The 25,216-nt window shown below is 46.6% G+C and overlaps 1 protein-coding gene across 2 annotated transcripts in view; it reads left to right on the plus strand.

Annotated features, from left to right (window-relative positions):
- The window catches only part of ADGRD1 (adhesion G protein-coupled receptor D1), a 174,306-nt gene that overhangs the window by 48,259 nt on the left and 100,831 nt on the right, over nucleotides 1–25,216 (plus strand). For both annotated transcript variants that reach the window (XM_043902127.1, XM_043902126.1), the window contains one exon: nucleotides 9,420–9,561. In XM_043902127.1, the coding sequence (XP_043758062.1) occupies nucleotides 9,420–9,561 (142 nt within the window). The remainder of the gene's footprint in view (nucleotides 1–9,419; nucleotides 9,562–25,216) is intronic.

Genomic DNA, 25,216 nt, shown 5'->3' on the forward strand with positions numbered 1-25,216 from the left:
CTCTGAACTCTGCAGGCAGCGAATGCAAGTGTTCAGTTATTTTTCCAAAGTCAAAACAGAATGATTTTGCGATGATGACCGCTTATTTTTCAGGTGTTGGGTCTTCAGTTCTAAGGTCAACCACATGATGCAAAGATGTCTTGTTGTCAACATTAACCTCGGAAAGAATCACCCCGTGGGCTCATCAAGTGTGGTCCCTGTATTTGTTGTCTTAGCTGCTGTAGCACGAGGTGGCACAGGGGTGACACCAGCTGTGGTTCACAGGCAGAGTCGGAGCCAGGCTCCCGGCTTTTTACTCCCAGTCGGCCACCCTGCCCAGCTGGTGAACTTGGCACAAGCCTGGCGGTCTCTCTGCCCGCTTGCTTCTTTCTAAGATAGGATGGCTGTCCTGATTTCTGAGGATCTCTGTGAGCTCTGACTTAATGGTTTAGTAAAGCTTGGTACCCTTGAACATGATATTTAAGCTCTTCCTTTGTCATTTCATAAGATGCTTGGCTGTTCTCCCATTCTCTGCCTTTAAGATAATTATCAAATTCCACGCACAATTAGAAGCAGATTAGTGCAATCGCCTTGATAGTGTTCTGGTGTTCCTGCTTGCTTGCACAGCTGACGTCATTCCACTTTAGTTTTGTGTGTTATCACCCTCACACATTTATGTTTCTTCGGTGTGAGGTTGAAAGGATGCAGTGGAATCGTGACATCCTTTAAACCTCCCTGGGGTGTGGAGTCAGCACATGAAATTAATGGGATAGGAGGGGGTCAGGGGTGGATGGGCTCCTCCCCGCACTCATCCTCTGTTGACCACCCTGGGCCCCAGTGATGTCTGCCCTGGGGCAATGACTGACCATGCACAGGTCCTGGATGGGGGCGTCCTTTGTCCCTTCATGGGCCTGGACACAAGGGATCCTCTGAGGTCCCTGGCCCTGGCCCCATAGTGATGAGAAATGTTCAGTTCTTACTGATTCTCATCTGCCATGTAGGCAGCTGGGACAGCTGTTCCTTGTTCAGTTCTTACTGATTCTCATCTGCCATGTGGGCAGCTGGGATAGCTGTTCCTTCAAACCAGTGATCTGAGCTGGACAGGGTGCAGAGTCACCTGCTCCTCCTCCATAGATGGGTCTGGGACTCAGAAAGGGTGGGACTCCTTCACTGCAGGTGTGGGACTCGGGCCTCTGCATGTCAACCTCTCAGTGATGGACTCACTTGTGCTTCAGAAGGATATGTTCCAGGGGTTCGACTTAACTTTAATGTCTGCATCTCTTTTTATTTTTAACGCTGTATGTTTTCATTTATTTTTGGCCATGCTGTGAGGCATGTGGGAGCTCCCTGGCCAGGAATTGAACCCTCGCACCCTGCATTGGAAGCATGGAGTCTTAACTGCTGATCCTCCAGGGAATTCCTGTGTCTTCACGTCTTTGTAAAGCCAAGCCATCCAGGCAGAAGGAATGACAGGGTCAGAATCATCGTGTAGCAGCCCGTGGTGTAGCCACTGATTCGGGCAGTCATCCTCAATGCTGACACCCCTGGGCGAAGGGTTGTGTGGGCACAGGGTTCTTCCCTGTTGCCCCATAGGGTGCCTGTTAATCACTATGTGAGAAGGTCTTGGAGAGCAGAGACCACTTCAGTCAAGGGGTCATGCTCAGTCTCACGGACATTGGGGCAGGCTGACGTCCTGCATCCTACAATGGGAAGCAGTGGCAAGAGTCATCCTGCCCCCAGATGCTCCGCCTGATGCTCCCCATGAGGGAACAGTCAAGGGCTGTTTTGTAAAACCTTGGTTTGGACTGTCACACGTCCATGCAGTGGAAGCAGTAACAGGAGTAGGGGCTGCTCCAGATCAGAGGGGACTTGGGGGATGTGGTGACTAAATGGATGCTGCCCCTTCCTTGACAGAAAAGCAGAGCTCTGACAGACACCCTGGGGACACTGAGGATGCTGGACCATGGACCAGACACCAGATCATGGGTTGAAGCTGGGTCAGATTTCTGAGCGTGTTGATGGTTAGGGTGGTTATGTAGGAGGCAGTCTTTATTTTTAGAAGATACACTTAAAGTATTTAGAGGTGGAGTGTCATGATGTAGTTTCTGATGATTCAGCAAAAAGAAGGGTGGGGGTGTGTGTGTGTGTGTGTGTGTGTGTGTGTGTGTGTGTGTGAGAGAGAGAGAGAGAGAGAGAGAGAGAGAGGCCAGACAAAGCAAAAATGGCAGAATGGTAGGAGCTGGGAATCTAGGGGCACTGTTTTTAGCACGTTTTCTGTTGGCGTGACTCTTGCAGTGCAAGGTTTGGAGAGGAGGGTCCTGCTTGGGGCAGAGATTCTGGTTCTTGCCGTTCTCTCTTGAGAGACCCCACTGAACTACTTTATTATTTATTGGGTGTGCTGAGTTTTCGTTGCTGTGTGGACTTTTTCTGTAGTTGCAGTGCATGGGCTTCTTGTGGCGGTGGCTTCTCTTGTTGGGGAGCATGGGCTCAAGGCCACGGGAGCACAATCGTTGCTTGCAGCATGTGGGATCCTCCTGGATCAGGGATTGAACCTGTGTCTCCTGGGTTGGCAGGCAGATTCTTTATCACTGAACCACCAGGGAACTACTTCTTGATACCGAGAACTCAGCGACTAAGCCACCTGGGCCATGGAGGTCACGTCCACCATTCTGGTGGGTGCTCTCTTCCTTTGTTTCTATCAGTCAGAGGCTTCTCATACCACTTGAGAATTCTCCCGAGTCTCTCCAAGGCTCTCACCCACGTTTCCATGTGCAGCATCTTTCAGATCTTTCAGGAGGTTTAAGTTTCCTTTGCTTAGCATTTCCTGTCCCCTCTCTGCTCCCTCAAGCATCAGTGAGAATGCAGCTCTGATAGAAAGGATGGAGATAGACTCCAGAGTGAGCAGAGCACCATGTTTGAGCAGGAACTTGCTAGCAAAGGAGTTCATTTACTAGGGGATATTTCCAGTTTTATTTTTTGTTTCAAATCTCCCTGTACAACTTGGTTTACCTGTTGTTGTTCAATCACTCAGTTGTGTCCGACTCTTTCTGACCCCATGGACTGCAGCATGCCAAGCTTCCCTGTCCTTCACCATCTCCCGGAGTTTGCTCAAACTCGTGTCCATTGATTCGGTGATGCCATTCAACCATCTCATCCTCTGTCACCCCCTTCTCCTCCTGTCCTCGATCTTTCCCAGCATCAAAATCTTTTCCAGTGAGTTGGCTCTTAGCATCAGGTAGCCAAAGTATTGGAACTTCTGCTTCAGCACCAGTCCTTCCAATGAATATTCAGAGTTGATCTCCTTTAGGATGGACTGGTTTGATCTCCTTGCTGTCCATGGGACTCTCAAGAGTCTTCTCCAGCACCACAATCCAGAAGCATCAGTTCTTTGGCGCTCAGCCTTCTGGTTCACCTGTGGGGCCTCATACTTGGAGTGATCTGTTAATGAGACCGCCTTTTCTTGTTCCATGCATGCTGATTTCTCTTGCTTGAGGACTGAACTCATCTCTCCATGTGCTTGGGTGTCCTGCTTGCAGATTTCAGAGTTCCCAGATCTGCCCTAGAGATCCTGAAATCTTCCATCCTCTCTACGCTTTCTTTCTTTTTTTAATTCAAAAATTTTTGCAATGTTATGTTGGTTTCTGCTGTACCACAACTTGAGTCAGTCATACATACAGCCCCTCCCTGTTGAGTCTCCCCCCCCTCCCCCATCCCATCCCACAGAGCACCAGCCTGGGCTCCCTGTGTTATATAGCACCTTCTCACCAGTTATCCATCTTACACGTGACAGTGTATATATGTTGACACTACTTTTTCCATTCTTCCCACTCCCTCCCCCATGGTGTCCATGCCCACAAATCCATTCTCTACATCTGTGTCTCCATTCCTTCCTGCAAATAGGCTCTTCAATACCATTTTTCTAGATTCCACATATATGCGTTAATACATGATATTTGTTTTTCTCTTTCTGACTTACTTTGCTCTGTATAACAGGTTCTAGTTCATCCACCTCACTAGAACTAACTCAAATTCATTCTTTTTTATGGCTGAGTAATATTCCACTGTATATATGTACCACATCTTCTTTATCCATTCATCTGTTAATGGACATCTAGGTTGTTTCCATGTCCTGGCTATTGTAAATGGTGTGCAATGAACACTGGGGTACATGTGTCTTTTGAAATTGTGGTTTCCTCAGGATATATGCCAGCAGTGGGATACCTGGGCTATATGATGGATTTATTCTTAGTTTTTTAAGGAATCTCCATACTGTTCTCCATAATGGCCGTATCCATTTACATTCCCAGCAACAGTGTAGGAGAGTTCCTTTTTCTCCACATCCTCCCCAGCATTTATTTTTTGTAGATTTTCCAATGATGGCCATTCTGACTGGTGTGAGATGATACCTCATTGTAGTTTTAATTTGCATGTCTCTGATAATCAGGGATGTTGACAGTCTTTTCATGTGTTTATTGGCCATCTGTATGTCTTCTTTGGAGAAATGTCTGTTTAGGTCTTCTGCCCATCTTTTGATTGGACTTTCTGCTTTTCTAATATTGAGCTGTGTGAGCTGCTTATATACATTCTGGAGATTAATCCTTTGTCAGTTGTTTCTTTTGGAGTTAGTTTCTCCTATTCTGAGGGTTGTCTGATCCTTGTTTATTGTTTCTTTTGTTGTGGAGAAGATTTCTCCTTGACCCACCTGCTTCAGTCATGTCTGATCCTGTGCAACCCCATAGACGGCAGCCCACTAGGCTCCTCTGTCCCTGGGATTCTCCAGGCAAGAGCACTGGAGTGGGTTGCCATTTCCTTCCCCTGACCCACCTCCTAGAGTTATGGAAATGAAACAAAAATAAACAAATGGGACCTCTCCATGTGTAATCGAAGGCACAGATAACCTGCAGAGGGGTTGTGGCTCAAATGTGCTGAAACATGTGAGTCTGCAAGGCTGGACTTTGTCCTGTGTCAGTCAGGTCCCCAGGGGGACCAGGTGGGTAATTTGGGGGAAGTTAGATGGAGAGGCCACATGCCAGGCTGTGCTCAGGGTGTGCTCCCTACTGTAAAGGATAGAGTAATAACAGGAGGGCTTCCCAGGCGGCTCAGTAAAGGGGGTAAAGAATCTGCCTGCCAATGCAGGAGACTCAGGTTTGATCCTTGGGTTGGGAAGATCCTCTGGGGGAGGACATGGCAACCCACTCCAGTATTCTTGCCCGGAGAATCCTGTGGACACAGGAGCCTGGCAGGCTACAGTCCATGGGGTCACAAAAGAGTTCACACGACTTGATGACTAAACGACAACATAATAACAGGAAGTGTTCTCAGAAGGAGGGAGTAGGGCATGATGCTGCCCCTCTGGGCTGATGGTGTCTGGAGAACACGGTTCCTGGGGCAAAGTGCAGGGGTGTGGGGATGGGCACCATGCCCTTTGGTAGTTGTGACCCTGCAAAAGCAGTGCTATCTGGGTCTCACTCTCCTCTCCCACTGGCTCTGATTTCCTGTGGGTGCTGCCGTTGGCTGGACGCCCCAAAGCAGGGGGCAGGGCCGGTACAGGGGGGCGCACCCTTGTGGCCCCTACTCCCGGGACTGTCTTCTTTGCCATTTCTACCTTGACATCTAGAATGAGCCTGTTTTCTTATCCAGAAAGGCCCCCAAGCCCTGGTACAGTCAATTCCAAAGTGACAGATAATCCAGTCTCCAAGTGTTACTGCTCCCCAGATAACAGGTTAAAATAAAAATAATCAAGCCTGGATCAGATTTATGAAGACAAAGGAAAACCCTTATTAAAACTGGAGGTACCAGAGAGATTAAATGAAGTCATAAAACAGCCCTCTTTTTATTATGAAAAAAATCGAACATCTGTAAAAACAAGAGAGACGGTCATCACCGGGTTACAACCAGGACCACCCACGGCCATTTGAGCTTCCTCTGCCCACCCCGCTCCCTCACCCTGGCCCCACCAATTATTTTGAGGCAAATCTCTGACATCATGTAGTTTCATCTGTAAATATTTAGTCTCTATTTTTAAAAGACAAAGACTTTTAAAAATACAGAATAAACTCCATGCCATTATCCCATCTAAAAAGTAAACAGCAATTTCTTAGACCATCTGATGTCTTGTCATTGTCAAGTTGGGTGGTGGTGTTGGGATGGTGGGCTCCTCCTGGCTCAGCCACTGTGGACCCCGACCTGGGCCTCTCTGTAGGGCAAACCCAGCCAGAAGGAAAGGCCTCCCTGGCTGCATGAGAAGTGAGAGAAGTGAGTCACTGGAGACCATCAGTATAAACCCATCCGTATTGGGAAATTGTACTTTTCCACATTAAAAATGCTCCTAAAGGCACACTGTAGACTGTTGAGTCTGGTATCAGTTCCTGCCCTCAAAGGCAATGTTTACTAGGCTGCATTTGGCTGAATCCATGTGTTCCCAGGGCCAAATCCAGGAATCCACTCTGGATTTGCACTGTGTTTGTGGAGAGAAGATTCTCCATAAATTTTCCATTTTTCACATGTTTTTCTTAAGATTTTGATCTAAGTCATCATGGTCTGTCTGTGAGAAGATTAATTCACTGAACACATATTAGTTGAGAACCTACTGTGTGTCAGGCTTGGTTCTAAGGGCTTAGAGAGCTGTGAACAGAATGGGCAAGAAGCCAGCCCCCGATGGAGCTTACATCCTAGTGGGCGATGACAGCTGACCTGACAAACTGTTAGAAAATGGAGGTGGATAGGGAGAGGGGAGATGTGACAAATAACGATGCGTTTGTAGGGCCTTATGCTCATGGTTGTGATTTTATTGTCGGCTAATATATAGTCCTAATTTTTGCTAGACAAATGATTTCTATTATGTTTGGTGGAATTACATACATGCTGACTCCACAGAGAGAAGCATGGACTGTGAGGTATTGGCAAGCATTTCACTGTATCTCAGCGGATACTGCGCTGAGCTCAAAACATCTCAGCTCCCTGAAATCACAAGCAGAGAGGTGGTCCACCTGGGCAGCCTCATTGTTCTGCAAGAGAGCAGGCCTCTGTGTCACCGAGGACCACATCTTTCTATCTTTGGGTCTCAACTGGTCCCTGGTGACATCCAGCCAGTCTTAACTTTCCACAGCAGTGGCTGAACTCCCTGCCTTTTCGGTGGGGAAGGTATCACCTCCAGAAGGTGAAAATTGGTTTTGAGGGCAAGGAGTCTGAGATATTACAGTGGCTGTGGCTCTGCAAAATTACCTAAAGCATATTGAAGTACATAAGCAGATTTACTCTATTTCTGTGGTACTATGATTTCACTGGATGGGCAGGTGTTGATGGAGTAATGGTGGGGTGTTAGGAAAAATGGGTCTAATAGGACTCTTTAGGGGGCCATAATGAAAAACAATGGCTGAGAACCATGAGCTAGAGTGGGACTTGCTTTTCAGTGTCTTTCACTTTTTTAAACCTGTGTGACTTATTCCATATGTGTCTTGTAGCTTGGGGCTTGCACAGTGATGCCTTTCCCGAGAATAATAATCAGATAGCAAAATCAGCCGTGTTCTCTGAGTTTCCAGCAGCTCCTCAGCTTTCCAACCTTGGTGATATTCACAAACACGAGGAATCCTTGCCTCTGTTTTGCTACAGGGGATATTTTCTGTTGGAAATACCCTTAGGCAGGGTATTTCCATGAAGGCAGGGCTAGGGTTTTAAATCTTTTTTTTTTAATTTGGACTATGCTTGGTCTGCTTTGCAGCATGCAGGCTGTTTGTGGAGGTACGTGGACTTCTTTAGTTGTGGTGTGTGGGCTCAGTAGTTGCAGATTCTTAACCACTGGACCACTAGGGAAGTCCCAGGGGTTTTAAATCTTTACAGTGATATTTTTAAAAAAACATCTCACATTGAAAATTCCAGGAATAGTTCTGTGTGCTTCTGGGGATCTGCTCTTTTTTAGGGACTCGTGTTAGGGACTTGTTTAAAAAGCTGGGTCCCGTGGTGATGATGGTGGTGTTGGGGGGAGATGCATGGGTCCCACTGGCTCTAGTTCAGGTCACCAGCTTTGAGTCTAGTTAACAGGTAAAACTAGTTGAGGAAGGAAGTAGATTGTGCACTCAGCTCCCAGGGATCTGCTTGATGTTATGAAGATGGTTCTGTGAGTATAAACACAGGGAAGGGACAGAATCCCCATGCAAAAGTCCAGATTAGGAAAGAAACCAGCAGATGACTGGGTGACCTGAGTCGGGACTGAATGACTCCATGTTGCAGGCATCCTAGTGAAATGTCTGAAATTCAGAGTAAGGCAATAGACATTTGCTGATTACTGACCATATACCAGGCAGGGTGAGGGTGAGAGCTCGATAAGCAGTCACCAAGAAGACAGCGTTCGGAGCGGTGTTCATTCTTGGAGTCATTCATGTGCTGCAAGTGGCAAACCCTGAATGTGAACACCTTCTTAGGTCTTGCACCCCAAGTTCCTTGCTTCCCTCATCCTAGTCCTGGCCCTAAATGTCATTTCAGCTTCATAACTCCATGAGGCAAGTACTATGTATATCAGCCAAGATTCTCTTGTTTGGGCATAAGCAACAGAAACCCAGGCATAAGCTATTTTAAACAAAAGGGGAGTTTGTTGGATCACGTAAGCTGAAAGGTGCATGGACAGCTGGCTTCAGGAGCAGCTTGATCCAGCATCCAGTTGCTGTCACCCAACTCCATCTCTCAGCTTTTCCTGGGCATGGACCTCCTTCCCAGTCAGTCTGTCTGCTCATGATTATAAGCCACTGGTGGAACCTCATGGTTCTGGACTGACATCTAGCAGAGAGAAGTGAGGATCTCTGACCCAGCATTTCCATCTGAATCTTGTTACTTCTCTTCGGATCTTAATGAAACATGTGTTTGCATCTGAACAATCAGTATGGTCTGAGGAATGCAGTGCACTGACTCACTCAAATTGTGAGAGCAGGTTTTACTCTTGAGTTAAGGATGGAGGTCCCTCCAAAGCATATGGGCTACAAGTCAGGTAGGGGTGGTCACTTGGAGGGAAGCTGAAGTGCCTTTATCAGGAGAGGGATGCAGGGCTATTGGGTGACAAGACAAGAGGTGTCTATCATATTACTGTTTGCCACAGCGGTTTATAATCTGGGCATGGAAAATTCCAACAGGTAAGTCACTTGTCCAGGGTCAAGTGAATGTATGGCTGAGATTTAATCTCATTGTTTTGATCTTCCTGTTCTTCCTCACTTCCTGGATTACCCCCTCCTTCTACTAGACTATAGACTCTCTGAGGTCAAGGGCTCCATCTCACCTTTTGGTACCAACACCGAGTCTTAGAGCAGAACGTGCTGTTTGATAGAAATCAAAACTCCACCCCTGAAAGATTTCAGCCTCAAAAGTCTCAGGATGAACATGAAATTTTAAACTCAAGGTGTTTTTTTTTTTTTAAATTTCTGTTTTGTAATGATTTTTCATTTGTTCCCAAGGATTGCTGAGGCAGCAAATTACAAAAACTGCTTGCTCTCTGCGACCAGCTATCTGATCTCCCTGGAGGTCTCCCCGACGCCGAAGCTCTCCCAGAATTTATCGGGCTCCCCTCTTATCACTGTCCACCTCCGGCACCATTTGGTGAGTTAGAGTGAATTTGTCCTCATTTCTGCTCTTTGATTTCCTTTTGCAGCAAGGACTATTTGATTGTTTGTATAATTGTAGAAAGAATCTTGGATGGATTGGTGCTGGCCAGAATGAGGATTTTGGCATCCATTCTTGTGATTATTTTTGAACAGCAGTGGAAAGTCCCCTGGATAGCTCTGGGGTTGGACACACAGTATTAATTTTGTGTAAAAAGGCCTCTGAGCCCAGACATTGCTTTCGTAGATGTGTGCACAGCAACTGTGGTTATTTCTGATTTACAATAAATGTTGTCTTTGGAGGAGGGGATACCTTGGCTAATTCTCACTTGTCTTAGATGATAGCTATTAGCGAGACAGAGAGCTTGGTTCTTTCTGGGAAACACTTTAGCATTTCGAAGAGAATTTTCTATGCTTTCAGTTTTGAGTGATTTGTTTTGCCCCATTGTAACTGTGATTATCTCCGCCTTCACTTTATCTTTGTCTGTGATAAGAATGACAGGTGCATCAGGGACACAGATGTGCACCTGTCCTTTAAAAAGTGTGACTTTCCTGGTCCCAGGATCATGCACTATGGTCGAAGTGTGCCATTTTGAAGGAATTTATTAAAGAATGCGATATATATATTAAATTTGTATTGAAGTTTAGTTGATTTACAATTTTGTATTCATTTCTGCTGTATAGCAAAATGATTCGATATACATTATTTTCCATATTCTCTTCCATGATGGTTTATGATAGATGTTGAACAGAGTTCCCTGCCCTGTACTGTAGGACCTTGTTTATCCATTCTATGTGTAATAAGAACTCAGTCCACTTTTGATCCTTTGAAGTCCTACAAAGACCATTCCCGTCAGAATCTTCTATTTTGTTCCATTTTATACTGTTCCATCCCATTCCGCCAACATTATCTGAAGACCTACTATGTGCCAACCCCTGTGTCTGTCTACCTGTGTTTTTATCACCTCCTCAATGAGAAAGCATTGAGGCGAGCTGATGAGTCAGGACAAGTTGCTCTCACTGCAGGTCCTGTCTCATCCTGCCACTCCCCAACCCTGGCTCCCCACGAAGGTCAGGCCCCTTCTTGGTTCCCTCAGAACCCAGCTCTGCCCAGTTGTCCACACTTTCTGGCCAGTGTCTGTCTGCACTTGTGCTTCCCCAGGCAGGTAGCCACCACCAGACAGCTGTTGCTCCATTCCCGCTTTCATCCTGACCATCTTGCTGATTGGGATTGGAATGAAAACTGACCTTTTCCAGTCCTGTGGCCACTGCTGAGTTTTCCAGATTTGCTGGCATATTGAGTTCAGCACTTTCACAGCATCATCTTTTAGGACTTGAAATAGCTCAGCTGGAATTCCAGCACCTCCACTAGCTTTTTTCATAGTGATGCTTCCTAAGGCCCACTTGACCTAGCACTCCAGCATGTCTGACTCTAGGTGAGTGATCACACCATCATGGTTATCTGGGTCACTAAGATCTTTTTTAGCTTTTCTGTGTATTCTTGCCACCTCTTCTTAATATCTTCTGCTTCTGTTAGGTCCATACTGTTTCTGTCTTTTATTGTGCCCATCTTTGCATGAAATGTTCCCTCGGTATCTCTAATTTTCTTGAAGCTATCTCTAGTCTTTCCCATTCTCTTGTTGCCAAAGAATGTTCAAATTACTGCACAGTTGCACTCATCTCACATGCTAGCTCAAAGTAATGCTCAAAATTCTCCAAGCTAGGCTTCAGCAGTACATGAACCAAGAACTTCCAGATGTTCAAGTTGGATTTAGAAAAGGCAGAGGAACCAGAGACCAAATTGCCAACATCTGTTAGATCATAGAAAAAGCAAGAGAATTCCAGAAAAACATCTACTTCTGCTTCATTGACTATGCTAAAGCCTTTGACTGTGTGGGTCACAACAAACTGTGGAAAATTCTTAGAGATCAGAATACCAGACCACCTTACCTGCCTCCTGAGAAATCTGTATGCAGGTCAAGAAGCAACAGTTAGAACTGGACATGGAACAACAGACTGCTTCCAAATTGCGAAAGGAGTACATCAAGGTTGTATATTGTCACCCTGCTTATTTAACTTATATGCAGAGTACATCATGTGAAATGCAGGCTGGATGAAGCACAAGTTGGAATCAGGATTGCTGGTAGAAATATCAATAATCTCAGATATGCAGACGATACCATGCTTATGGCAGAAAGTGAAGAGGAACTAAAGAACTTCTTGATGAAAGTGAAAAAGCTGGTTTAAAACTCAACGTTTAAAAAACTAAGATCAAGGCATCCGGTCCCATCCCTTCATGGCAAATAGGTGGTAAACAATGGAAACAGTGACAGACTTTATTTTCTTGGGCTCCCAAATCACTGCAGATGGTGACTGCAGCCATGAAATCAAAAGACACTTGCTCCTTGGAAAAAAAGCTATGACCAACCTAGACAGCATATTAAAAAGCAGAGACATTATTTTGCCAACAAAGGTCTGTCTAGTCAAAGCTATGGTTTTTCCAGTAGTCATGTCTGGATGTGAGAGCTGGACCACAGAGAAAGCTGAGCACCGAAGAATTGATGCTTTTGAACTGTGGTGTTGGAGAAGACTCTTGAGAGTTCCTTGGACTGCAAGGAGATCCAACCAGTCCATCCTAAAGGAAATCAGTCCTGAATATTCATTGGAAGGACTGATGCTGAAGCTGGAGCTCGAATACTTTGGCCACCTGATGCGAAGAACTGACTCATTGGAAAAGCCTGTGATGCTGGGAAAGACTGAAGGCAGGAGGAGAAAGGAACAACAGAGGATGAGATGGTTAGATGACATCACCAACTCGATGAACATGAGTTTGATCGAATTCCGGGAGCTAGTGAAGGACAGAGAAGCCTGGTGTGCTACAGTCTGTGGCATCTCAAAGAGTCAGACACCACTGAGCGACTGAACTAAACTGACTGATCTCACTGATTCCTCACTACCTCTTTCATCACTCCTTCCTCCTCTACTCCACAGCCAACCTTTCTTCAGGAACCTTCCCTCCATTCCCCACCACCCCCGCTGCCACCTGGCCCTTCCCCCTTCTCTTGTCCTCTTCATCCACCTGCAAGCAATCTTCACCTGAGAATGTTCCCCTGCCCTGTCTCTCTCCTCTCTCTTTTTGAAAATCAGAGAACATTAAAAAAATTTTAAATTGTCGTAAAATACACATAACATAAAAGTTACCATCTTGACCATTTTTAAGTGCACAGTTCAGTGGTGTTAAGTATGTTTCACATTGGTGCGCATCCTTCACCACCATCCCTCCCCAGAACTCTCCTGATTTCAAAAAACCAAAACTCTGTCATTAAACACAAATTCCCCCTCCTGATCCTCAGTCCCTGGCACACAACCTTCTCCTTTCCATCTCTATGGCTTTGACTACTCTGGGGCCTTTGTGTAAGTAGAATCAGAGAGGATTTGTCTCTTCGTGTCTGGCTTATTTCACTGAGCATCAAGTCCTCAAGGTTCATCTGTGTGATACCAAAAGTCAGAACAGAAAGAACAGAATGTCCTCTGTTCTTTTTTTTTTTTCTTTTATGGCCTCGCTGTGAAACATTCGGAAACCTAGTTCTCAGACCAGGGTTCAAACCTGCGCCCCCTGCAGTAGAAGTGCAGAAATTTAACCACTGGACTGCCAGGGAAGCCCCAGAATGTCCTTTTTAAGGCTGAATCCTAGTCTATGGTGTAAATGGACCATGATTTGTTCATCCATACAACCATCAGTGAGCACTTGGGTTGCTCCCACCTTTAGGCTGTTGTGCGTAATGCTGCCATGAACGTGTGTATATGCAAGCATTTCTCCCAGATCCTACTTTCAGTCCTTTTGGGTATGTACTTGCAGAAATGGCATCACTGGATCCCATGTTTCAGAGATCTTATTGAACATCCACCGCCCCCTTCTCTTCTTCACACTAGGTTGATTTTTACCATTTCCACTTTCTATACACATTTTCACACTGCAGAGATGGTCTCACATGTCTCCAGAGGAGCTTCCCAGGTGGTGCTAGTGATAAAGAACCCGCTGCCAATACAGGAGACATAGGAGACTCGGGTTCCATCCCTGGGTTGGGAAGATTCCTCCAGTACTCTTGCCTGGAGAATCCCCATGGACAGAGGAGCCTGGTGGGCTATAGTCCATGGGGTATCAGAGAGTCAGATACGACTGAAACGACTTAGCCTGCATGCAGCACATCTCCAGAGTCCTCTGCTCGCCTGGGCTCGGTCAAAGCCCACCCCAGCCCCTGCAGCCCCCGAGGCTCCCACCCCTGGGTCTGCAGGACATGTCTCCCTGCAGGAGGTGCCCCTTGTCTGGTATCAGCCCCTCCGCCGCTGCGCCACCTGCTTCAATTCCCTGAACACAGGCGCTCCTTCAGCCCATCTGCAGGAACCTTTACCTCTCTGAATTCGTGGGGTTGCCTTGATTTCAGCCACCACCTCTGGACTGATGTTTCTGGTGACACAAAACCCACCTCTCCCCATGGCCTCACTCCTGTTCCCCGGCAGGTTTCTCCACCCCAGGTGTGTGGGTGAACATGTTACCCCCAAGCCCGCACGTCCTCTGTGTCTGACCTCCTGTATCGCCTTCTCTCTGCTCAGAGTCTGGCGCCCTGGTGCCCTCCTGGCTCCTGGTCTCTGGGTGGGACCAGCTGTGACCCTGTTTTCCGAGCATCCCTCACATCCTCCCTCCTGCTGCCCCACCCCTGGTTCGGAGTCTCACTGCTGGTTTGGTTCTGCCTGAGCTAGAAGCTTCCTGACTGTTCTCCTCGCTTTATTCCCCCCGAGTTCCCAGGCTTATCTTCCAGAAACACATGCCAGGTGTTCTTACTCAGCTATTTAAAATCTTTCAGTGACTCAGGTTTCCCTGAAGATGCATTTCAAATTCGGGCCGCATGGTCAGTCTTGACTGGACCTTTCCAATGTGACTTTCTGCTTGAACCTCTGTCCAGAGGAGCAGAAACACTCGCTCTCCCATGAAGTCTGGGCCTGGTGGGCTTCCGGCTTTGTGTGTGCCTCTCCTGTTATCTGGAAGGCCTTCCACATCTCTGGGGTCTAGTCCCACCCATGTCAAGGTCACTGGAATCCGTACTACTTCTTCCACAAAGCCCTCTCTGATCTCCCCAGGGAAGAACCACTTCTCCCTCTTTAATGTCTTTGCTCTGCACTAGAGCTGCCTCCGAGGATAGCATCTTACTATTTATGCAAACTGACTATCTCTTCTTTTTTGACATTTGTGTGCAAGAAGTTTATTCAAGAGGGATTGCAAGCTTGACTTATATGGGAAAGGAAGGAAGGCTGAGTAGAAGGAGAAGGCGGCCTGTGATGCAGTCTCAACAGAGACTGAAGGTGACCCTGTGGTGAGCTCTGAAGCTGGGATGACCCTTCAGAACGGTCCCCTTGAAAGTTAGGGGTTCTCGCCTTTAGTCCAGTACATGACTGAGGGCCGTATGGGAAGGGAGTGACCTTGGACAGGAAGCTCTTACCTACTAAAAGCGATTCTGGCAGTTGAGGACTCTCAGTAGCTGAACTCACAGCAGTTGTGGGTGTACAAAAAGTATATGTAAAAGGACAGGGTTGCTAGAGAGGAGTGGGGATCAAAATAAGCTTTCAAACTGACCATCTCTTAAACCAGCCTGTGCCTTTGCGGGGAATCTGCCCTGGACCCCATTTGGAACCATCTATTCCTTCCTCTTGATGCCTGGCATTGAGCTTTGGCTCAGAAAATATTTGTTGAACGAGTGCTGAGCTCAGAGGCAGCAGCACCATATAAGTAGCTCTGTCCTGATTTGTGTTATTTGTGTGTATTTGTGTGGCTCCTCTTTCTATGGAGAGGATGCTCACTCAGACCAGAGGCTCTTCGCTGGCTGCCATCCAGAGGAGGCAGCTAACGAGGCAGAATGAGCTCGGCGGGCTCAGCCTGTGTTGGAGATTTGGTTGTAGTGTGAAACAGAGGTATTTTTAGTGCTTCCAGTGTTGGGGCTTTTATGATCTGGCATGGAGGTATTGCAAGTCAGTAATCCAAGTGCATAAAAGCAGAGAAGGCTTGCTCTGAATGATTCTGGAAGCGATGTGGGTTTGAGGTTGAAGTGGCCCTAGGAAAGGGGGCTGTGAGTCTTGGTGGATGTTGGGGGGCGGGCTGAGCCAGGGCTGCAGGTGCTGGGGAGTTGGGGGCTTGGGGAAAAGGTCCTGAAGCTGAGACAGGAGGCTGAGCGGGCAGGGGAGATGGGAACAGAGGACTGAATGCAAGGCTTCTTGGTGTCCAGACCCCCAGTGAGTTCACAGGGCATGGATGTCCATGTGCACACACACACATCCCCAGGACACACACTGCCACACAAATAATATGTGCACAACCAGATCCAGCACACATGCAGACACAGACACACAGACACACATACACAGTACACACACTTACACACACATATATGCACACACTCTGATGTAGCACGCATACAGACACACATGCATACACACACCCCCCAGTACACACACTCACATACAAATAGACATACAAGTGCAGACCCAGCATATAAATAGACACACACATGCGCGCGCACACACACACACACACACACACACACATACCCACAGCTCTCACACCCACCATCCTTGTTAGATCAGGCTGGTGTGAACCTGGATTTGAAGAGTAGAAGGAATTTTGTTTATTTATCTCAGTTCCCTCCCAGTCCCTGAGTAGGATGGTGTCCGAGACCCTTGGGCACCCTCAGGACCTCACATTCTTCCCCTCTCTCACTTTTCCTCTCCTTCAAAATGGGCTGCCCCATGTTCCGATCCACAGAACCCTCTCCTCATTAGCTCCCAGCAAGTCAGCAAGGCCATAAACGGACCCCCACCCATCGTCAGGTTGCGGGGATGCCCTTGACATTCCCTGATGCCTGTGCATCTGAGGGGCTCTGGTTCTGGGGCCGCATCCCATAACACCCCCGTGATGCTGCCTGACCCAAACTACTTTTAGAGCGAGTTTCATTCTAGAGTTTTCCCAGAGAGACTTGTCAACCAATGGGACGAAAACTCACATGTTTCCAGAGTCAGCTGTCCCTGTCGACTGGTGTCCTGCTCAGCCAATATCTTTTGTGATGTTTTGCCATCAATTTATTTCAAGCCACACAGTACTTTTAAAAATTTTATTTTAAATTGGAATACAGCTGATTAACAATGTGACAGCTTCAGGTGGGCAGCAAAGGGACTCAGCCATACATATACATGTATCCATTCTCCCCCAAACTCCCCTCCCATCCAGGCTGCCACATCACAGTGAGCAGAGTTCCCTGTGCTATACCGTAGGTCCTTGTTGGTTATCCATTTTAAATACAGTGGTGTGTGCATGTCGATCCCAGACTCCCTAACTATCCCTTTCTCCCATCCTTCTCCACCCCCTTGCCCCCAGCAACCATAAGTTCATTCTCCAAGTCTGTGTGTCTGTTTCTGGTTTGTAAATGAGTTCATTGTACAGTTTCTTTGTAGCTTTCCCATATAAGGGATTTCATGCAATACTTCTCCTTCTCTGTCTGACTTACTTCACACAGTATGAGAATCTCTAGGTCAATCCGCGTTGCTACAAATGGCATTATTTCATTCTCTTTAATGTCGTGCCACTTGATTCTTTACATTAAAACAATGTTCTCACTATTTTCTTCTTTTTTTAGGAAACCAACTCAAGTCAGTTGTGGGTACAGTGAAATAAACCAGAATCCACTGCCCTGATATCAAGGGGCCTTGCTTGGAGACCCCAGTGCTCATTAAGTGTTCTGTGTTGCCTGTGGGTGGGGACCCGGGTCAGGTAGACCATGATGGCCAGTGTGGCCTGGGCTCCTGCTCCACACCTTGTTCAGAGTCGATGTGTCGGGCATGCCTGGCACCTAGAGTGTGTATCATCAGCGCCCATGCTCAAACCATCACAGTGTCTTCTTAGTTCACATTCCTTACTCCCCGAACCATCAAACAGTCATCAAACCATCAAACATTCTGACCCATCCTTTGGCTGATGCCAGTTGTGCTGATTTGCAGGTCTCTGCTGACAGGTTCCTGCAGCTCCTCTGAGTGTCCTGTCTGAGGTGGGGAGCCTGCAGGGTTGTGACCCTTCACAGCTCAGAGCATGTGGCCAGGCAGCTGGCAGCGGGGTACAGACTGTTGTGATGGACAGTCCAGTGGAGGGGGATGGAAATGGGGAGCAGATGGACACCACCCTCGAGAAGTTACTGAGGGCATCTCCTTGCTGTAGCCAATTTGTCCCTGGGGCAAGTGCCAGAGTCCCCTGACTAAAAGATGCTTCAGAAATGCAGGGCTCTGGCCAGTTAGAAATGCTCTTAGCTGCTAATCAGAAACTTTATTTGTGAATCGAGATGGAACGGTCACCTTTCCCTGGTCAAAGCAGATGTGTGCGTGCACACTCAGTCACTTAGTCACATCCAACTCTGTGACCCCATGGATCGTGGCCCACCAGGCTCCTCTGTCCATGGGATCTCCCAGGCAAGAATACTGGAATGAGTTACCATTTCCTTCTCCAGGGAATCTTCCCAACTCAGGGATCGAACCCGCATCTCTTGCATCTCCAATGAAGATGAGACCTTTGTTACCCTCAGAAAGAAGCAAAGACTGAGAGAAGCAGATTCTTTGGGAACTTTGAGAATTAGAAAACCAAAAGTCAGTATCTTGAAGCACTAAGCGCTGTCAGTTTCAATGGCTGTTGTCTGAAATTCACTCATCAGTTGGCCTTCACTCCATCTGACTGTCAGTCCCAAAGATAGGCTGTCCATCCATCAGGCTTGTCATAAAGTTTGGAAGGGATTGAGTCCGATATTGGTGATGTTCCAGTAGCAGGACTCTGGGAAGTAGTCAAAATGGAGGTCCCTCTGTATATCTGATACCATCTCCCGGAGGACCAGCGACGGGGCTGTGGCCAGAGCCAGACTGTGCCGGGTCTGCCTGGCTCTGACCCGAGGCTGCTGTGTGCCTCTCAGCGGGAGCTGCTGCAGCCACCACAGGAGAGGAGGCCCAGGCAGGATGGGGACCACGGTGACCAGCTCAGATACTGGGGAAAGTGTGGCTGCCATCGCAATTCACAGTGTGAGCCTCATGTGGAAGGGGCTGGTATTGCCCACCCGAAGTCATTTCATGGTAAGAGAGGTGAGTAATCTAGGAGGTAGTAAGAAAATCTGCATCACAAAACTACCACAGGTATAATTTGTCCTCCAAGATGATATTTATTCATTGGTTCATACACTGACTCAACAAATACAGCTGTGTGCTCCCCAGTGGGGTGCTAGCCTCCCTACCTCTGTTTCATCCTTAGTAAGCCGGAATAATGACACCCACCTAGGAAGTAGTGCGTGTTCAGTTCATAGTCTGCAATGCAGGAACAGACTCCAGCTTCGGCTGACTGTAGTGAAGAGAGAGTTTTCCAGAAGGGCACCTTGCAGCTTGCAGGACTGGAGGAGCTCCGCCCAAGGGTGGTCTGGGCTGGGTAGGGACCCCATGTTCGTGCTGAGTGAGGATTGCCTCTCTGTGCATGTCCCCTCGTCACCATGGGACACCCCAGGAGAGAGCCAGAGGGAGGGTATACAAGTCGGTCTGCCTGGACCGTAAGCCCGTCCTGGGCCAGAGGGTGGCAGGCAAGTGGGTGCAGTTCCCCCAGGATCACCTCTGGGGGGTCGTGCACCTTGACCGCTACAGCATCTAAATGATGGAGTGCAGCTTCCCAAGCTGCGGACCATGAGAGCAGAAGCCCTGATGAATTCTAGCACCTGGACTTCTATCTGAGTCTCAGGATGCCCAGGTGCTTGTGGACTAGGGCTCTGAAGGAAGCCCTGGACTCTGCCCTGTGGGGGCTCGGACCCTTGTGCCCTCAGGATTCCGTACCCTCTCAAGCCATCTGACTGCCTGGGCTGAGCTGTGCAGTGTGTGAACACGGCGCTGGGGCACCGGGGCCTCTGGTCCTGAGGATGGACCTGAGGATGTGGCTTCCTCGGGGGTAATGCCACAACTTCTGATGTTTTGAAAGGAAGCCATACATCTGGATTTAAAATTGCATCTCTGGATTTGTATTGTTGGCTGCTGCTGCTAAGTCGCTTCAGTCGTGTCCGACTCTGTGCGACCCCATAGACAGCAGCCCACCAGGCTTCCCCGTCCCTGGGATTCTCCAGGCAAGAACACTGGAGTGGGTTGCCATTTCTTTCTTTCTCCAATGTGTGAAAGTGAAGTCACTCAGTCGTGTCCGACTCTTCATGACCCCATGGACTGCAGCCTACCAGGCTCCTCCGTCCACGGGATTTTCCAGGCAATAGTGGAGTGGGTTGCCATTTCCTTCTCCATGTATTGTTGGCAGCTCATTCAAATTTGTTTTTAACATTTTCAACCAAAATACATACATCTGTGTGTTGAACTGGGTCAGCTGATCACCAGTTAACAACCTCTGTGATTTTTTTTTTTTTAGATTTTTATTTGAAATGATTTTAGACTTAAAGAAAAAAAGGAGAAATTGCAAAATAAGACAGGGTTCCCACATACCTAGCTCATCCTAATGTTAATATTTTAAAATACAATTCTTTTTTAAAAAAATATACATTTTATTTTTGGCTGCGTTAGTTAGGTCTTCATTGCTGCACTTGGGCTTTCTTTAGATGTGGCGAGTGGGGGCTACTCTCTAGCATGCAAGGGCTTCTCATTGTGGTGGTGACTTCTCTTGGTGCAGAGCACAGGCTCTAGGCGCCCGGGCTTCAGTAGTGTCAGCACTCAGGCTCAGTAGTTGTGGCTGGAAGGTTCTAGAGCACGGGCTCAGTAGTTGCAGTCAGGGACTTAGTTGCTCCAGGGCTTGTGGAATATTCCCGGACCAGGAATCAAACCTGTGTCCCCAACACAGGCAAGTGGATTCCTGTTCACTGTACTACCAGGGCACTCCTCGAGTACAATTCTTGAAACCAGGAAATTAGCAGTGATATTAGCTAGTCTACAGTTGTGCTTTGGATCTTGTCAGTTTTTCCTCTTAGGACCTCACCTGTCCCCTCACCTTCCAGCCTGTCGCGGTTCCTTAGCTTCTTGGTCTTTCAGCACCTGGACACTTGAAGAGTTCAGGGTGGTCACTTTGAAGGGCATCCCTCAGTTTGGGATTATCTGATGTTTCTCACAATGGGGTTGATTTTAGGTGTCTTGGACAAGAGCACCATACAAGTGAAGTTGTGCCTTCCTTGTTGCGTCACGTCAGCCTGTGTGAGTTTCCTGCGGCTGCCGTAACAAAATAGTCCAGCTTGGGGGTGGGGCAGGGAGCAGTTAGGTTAGACAGCAGACATTTATGGTCTCACATCTTGGAGACTGGAAGTTGGAGATCAGGGTGTCAGCAGGGTTGGTTCCTCCTAACGTCTCTTACCTTAGCTTGTCGATGGCTCTCTTCTCTCTGGGTCTTCATGTGATCTCCTCTTCCTGTAGGTAACCTGATAGCCTCTTCTTATAAGGACACCAGTCATATGGGAATTCAGCCCACCCTAATGATCTCATTTACCTTTATTACCTCTTTAAGGCCTCATCTCTACACACAGCCACATCCTGTGGTCCTCGGGCCTAGGTGTCCAACACAGGGATTTTGGGGGCACAATTCAGCTCAAACATAGACATTCAAGATGGTATTCGTTATCACCAGTGATGCTCGCTTTGATTGCTTGGTTGAGGGGGATGTTTTCCTAGTATCCACTTTAAAGTTATCATTTTCCCTTTGCAAATCATAATCTCTTGTCAGAGGGGTACCATGAAACTACACAGTTGTCTGTTATCTCATGCTACTTTCTCCATGAATTTTAGCATCCAGTGATGGTTATTACCTGCCAAAGTTATTACAGTAATGTTTGCCAAAGGTTGATTTTCTATGTGCATCATTCTTTCTACATTTATTAATTGGAATTTTAATACAAGGGCAACTCATTCAATTATTTATTCATATAAATATATTTTAGATACTTATTTTTGCTCAATAAGCTATAATCCAATACTATCATTACTTATTTTGTTGTTTAAATTGTCCCAGCTTTGACCTTTGGGGGCCTTTTCCAGTTGGCTTCTGTGTCCTTTTGATATGTCCTCATCATTTTTGAGTCTTTCCTGACTTTCTAGCACTAGAGATCTTCTAGGCTCATGGAACCCACCATTTCTCCATGGAGCCCTGGTTCATTTTATTGGAGAGTAGTGTTTAGAAACCAGGATCTGGGTGCCAAGTGTGCTCATTTCTGTTGTTGTTCAGTTACTAAGTCATGTCCAACTCTTTGCAGTCTCATGGACTGGAACACACCAGGCTTTCCTGTCCTTCACTTTCTCCCAGTGTTTGCTCAGATTCCTGTACATTGAGTCAGTGATACTATCTAACCATTTAATCCTCTGCCACCCCCTTCTCCTTTTGCTTTCAGTCTTTCTCAGCATCAGGGTCTTTTCCACTGAGTTGGCTCTTCTCATCAGGTGCCTGAAAGATTGGATCAGTCCTTCTTCCAGTGAATATTCAGGGTTGATTTCTTTTAGGATTGACTGACTGGTTTGAACTCCTTTCTGTCCAAGGAACTCTCAAGAGTCTTTTCAAACACCATAATTCAAAGGCATCAATTCTTTGATGCTCCTTCTTTATGGTCCAACTCTCATATCCATACATGACTACTGGAAAATCCATAACCTTTGTCAGCAAAGTGATGTTTTTGTTTTTTAATATGCTCTCTAGGTTTGTCATAGCATTTCTTCCAAGGAGCAAGTGTCTTTTAATTTCGTGGCTGCAGTCACTGTCTGCAGTGATTTTAGAGCCCAAGAAAATAATATCTGCCACTGTTTCCACTTTTTATCCGTTTGCCGTGAACTGATGGGTCTGGATGCTATGAACTTAGGTTTTTGAATGTTGAGTTTTAAGCCAGCTTTTTCACTCTCCTCTTTCACCCTCATCAAGAGGCTGTTTAGTTCCTCTTCACTTTCTACCATTAGAGTGGTATCATCTGCATATCTGAGATTGTTGATATTTCTCCTGGCAATCTAGATTCCAGCTTGTGATTCATCCAGCTTGGCATTTTGCATGATGTACTTTGCATATGTTTATGTTGGGGTGTTATTGCTTCTTGATCCTCTGAACAGAATTTGGAAATGTATGTATGTACTTAAACAAGCAAACACATGCATCATATTATGTATTTATATTAATCCATCTGTATGTTTTTCTAGATTCCATATTGAGCCTTTTCTCACTTCCGTCCTTCTCCAAAACTGGCTGTCATGATTCTCAGTGTTTTTACTGATTTGTGTAAGCCCCTCACACATACACAGTAGTTCTGGGATTGCTAACCCACCCCCTGTGGGAAACAGATGTACCAAGTAGAGGACAATATTTGTTTCTATTCTCTCTGTCATTTGCTTACACTATACAGTTGAAATTCTCTTTTATAAAGTTACCTAGGTTGGTTTCTTTCTTGCCTGTTCCCTTCAAGTGATTTAATCATTTGTGATACAGTTAGATTCATCTGTGGTTGTATTCTGTGATGGCTGTGCCCCGTTCTGGCTGATGTTAGCTATTGATTTATTTGGGAAGTATGTGGAATGTTACCACAGTCCTAAGGTAAGTCCTAAGATCTACACAAGCAGGTGCACTCAGAGGGGTGACATCCTACTCTGCCCTACTCCTCCTCTGTTCCTTCCATTCCATTCCCACCCACACCCTCTAGGTAAGCAGTTCTCTTAGCTTCTGGTTTATCCTTCCTGTGTTCCATTTGTGCTGATCAAACAGGTACATGTATGTTTTCTCATATCTCCTTCTTCATTTCATGAAGGATAGCATTCCATAAAAACTCTTTTTTAAAAAAAATTATTTTGTATTGGAGTATACTGATTTACAATGTTGTGTTAGCTTCAGGTAAGCAGCAAAGTGATATATATATATGCTCCAGGAGTTGGTGATGAACAGAGAAGCTTGGCATGCTGCAGTCCATGGGGTTGCAAAAAGTTGGACATGACTGAGTGACTGAACTGATATATGTGTATATAAATATATGTATATATATATATATATGCACATGCATATTCTTTTTCAGATTTTTTCCCCCATATCTGTCTGTTAATCTGTTAGTTGCTCAGTCGTGTCTGACTCTTTATGACCCCATGGACTGTAGCCCACAAGGTTTCTCTGTCCATGGAATTTTCCAGGCAAGAATACTTATATTAGGTATAGTTTCTTGTGCTATACAGTAGGTCCTTGTTGATTATTTTATATATAATAGTGTGTATATGTTAATCCCAACCTCCTAATATAAAAACTCTATTGAACTTTACAATTTTTACAAAAGATTTGTTTGTTTATTTTTGGCTGCATAGGGTCTTCCTTGCTGTGTGTGGGCTTTCTCTAGTTGTGACGAGTAGGGGCTACCCTTCGTTGATGTGTTTGGGCTTCTCATTGCGGTGGCTTCTTTTATTGCAGAGCACAGGCTCTAGCACATGCTGGCTTCAGTAGTTGTAACACGAGGGCTTAGTTGCTCTGTGGCATGTGGAATCTTAGTTCCCGGGCCAGGGATTGAACCTGTGTTCCCTGCATTGGCAGGCAGATTCTTAACCACTAGGATCGCTTTTTCACTTCACAGTTTACCCTGGAAATAACTCTAAAACGAGTTCATGGAGATTGTCCACATCTTTTTTTTTTTTTTTTTTTCCTTTCAGCTGCGTAGTACTCTGTTGTGTGGCTTCATTCAACCATCGTGTGGTTATCAACTCCTGTCTTGCATATGGGCATTTGAGTTGCTTCCAGTATTTTGTAAGTGGTTTGTCAGAGTGAAAGGCCTTGTGCATTTTCCTGTTGTGAGAGGTATTGCCTCTATTCTAGGCTCTTGGGAAAGTGTGTGTCTACTTGCAAATAGACCCCAGGCTGCTCCCTCCCTCCGCTGTCGTGGCCTCTGGCTGTTCAGGGGCAGTGGAGTGATAAATAACAGAGACAATGGGAAGAGCTCAGTCTCTACACATGAAGTCACTTTGAGAATGGATGCTGCCTGCCAGATTTCTTCTCCCCAGCTGCTCTTGTGAGCTGCATGTCTGTGTTTAATTAATTTCTAAAAACGCAGCATTATGAGCTGTCAACCACAGGTGATATAGAATAGGTCTCACAGATTAAATATCTCACTCCGGTTATCATCCACATGACCCAGATGAATAGCAGTGTGGGGAGCAGCAGAGCCTAGAACTAGCCGCCCCATAGAGACAGAGTGTTCCTGCCCTCCAGCACAGAGGCTCCGGAAGGTGTGGGTGGGAAGCAGGTGCAGACGGCTCTGCCTGTGCTGTGTGACCCGGGGCCTGGCTGGAGGGAGACGGGGGTTGGCTTCAAGGGGTGTTCTATGTATGATGCAGGGAACCCAAAGCCAGGGCTTTGTGGCAACCTAGAGGGGTGGGATGGGGAAGGAGGTGGGAGTGGGGTTTGAGAGGGAGGGGACATATATATACCTAGTGCTGATTCATGTAGATGTATGGCCAAACCCATCACAATATTGTAAAGTAATTATCCTCTAATTAAAAAATCAACAAAAAACCACTGGCCTTCAGGTGTGGCTGGAGAAGCAACACCAGATACAACTGAGTGTTGCTGTGCTTTTTGAAAACATTTTTTTTTTTTCTTTAAGAACACC

The sequence above is a fragment of the Cervus elaphus genome, chromosome 5 (genome assembly GCF_910594005.1).
Source record: "Cervus elaphus chromosome 5, mCerEla1.1, whole genome shotgun sequence".
Lineage (NCBI taxonomy): Eukaryota > Metazoa > Chordata > Mammalia > Artiodactyla > Cervidae > Cervus > Cervus elaphus.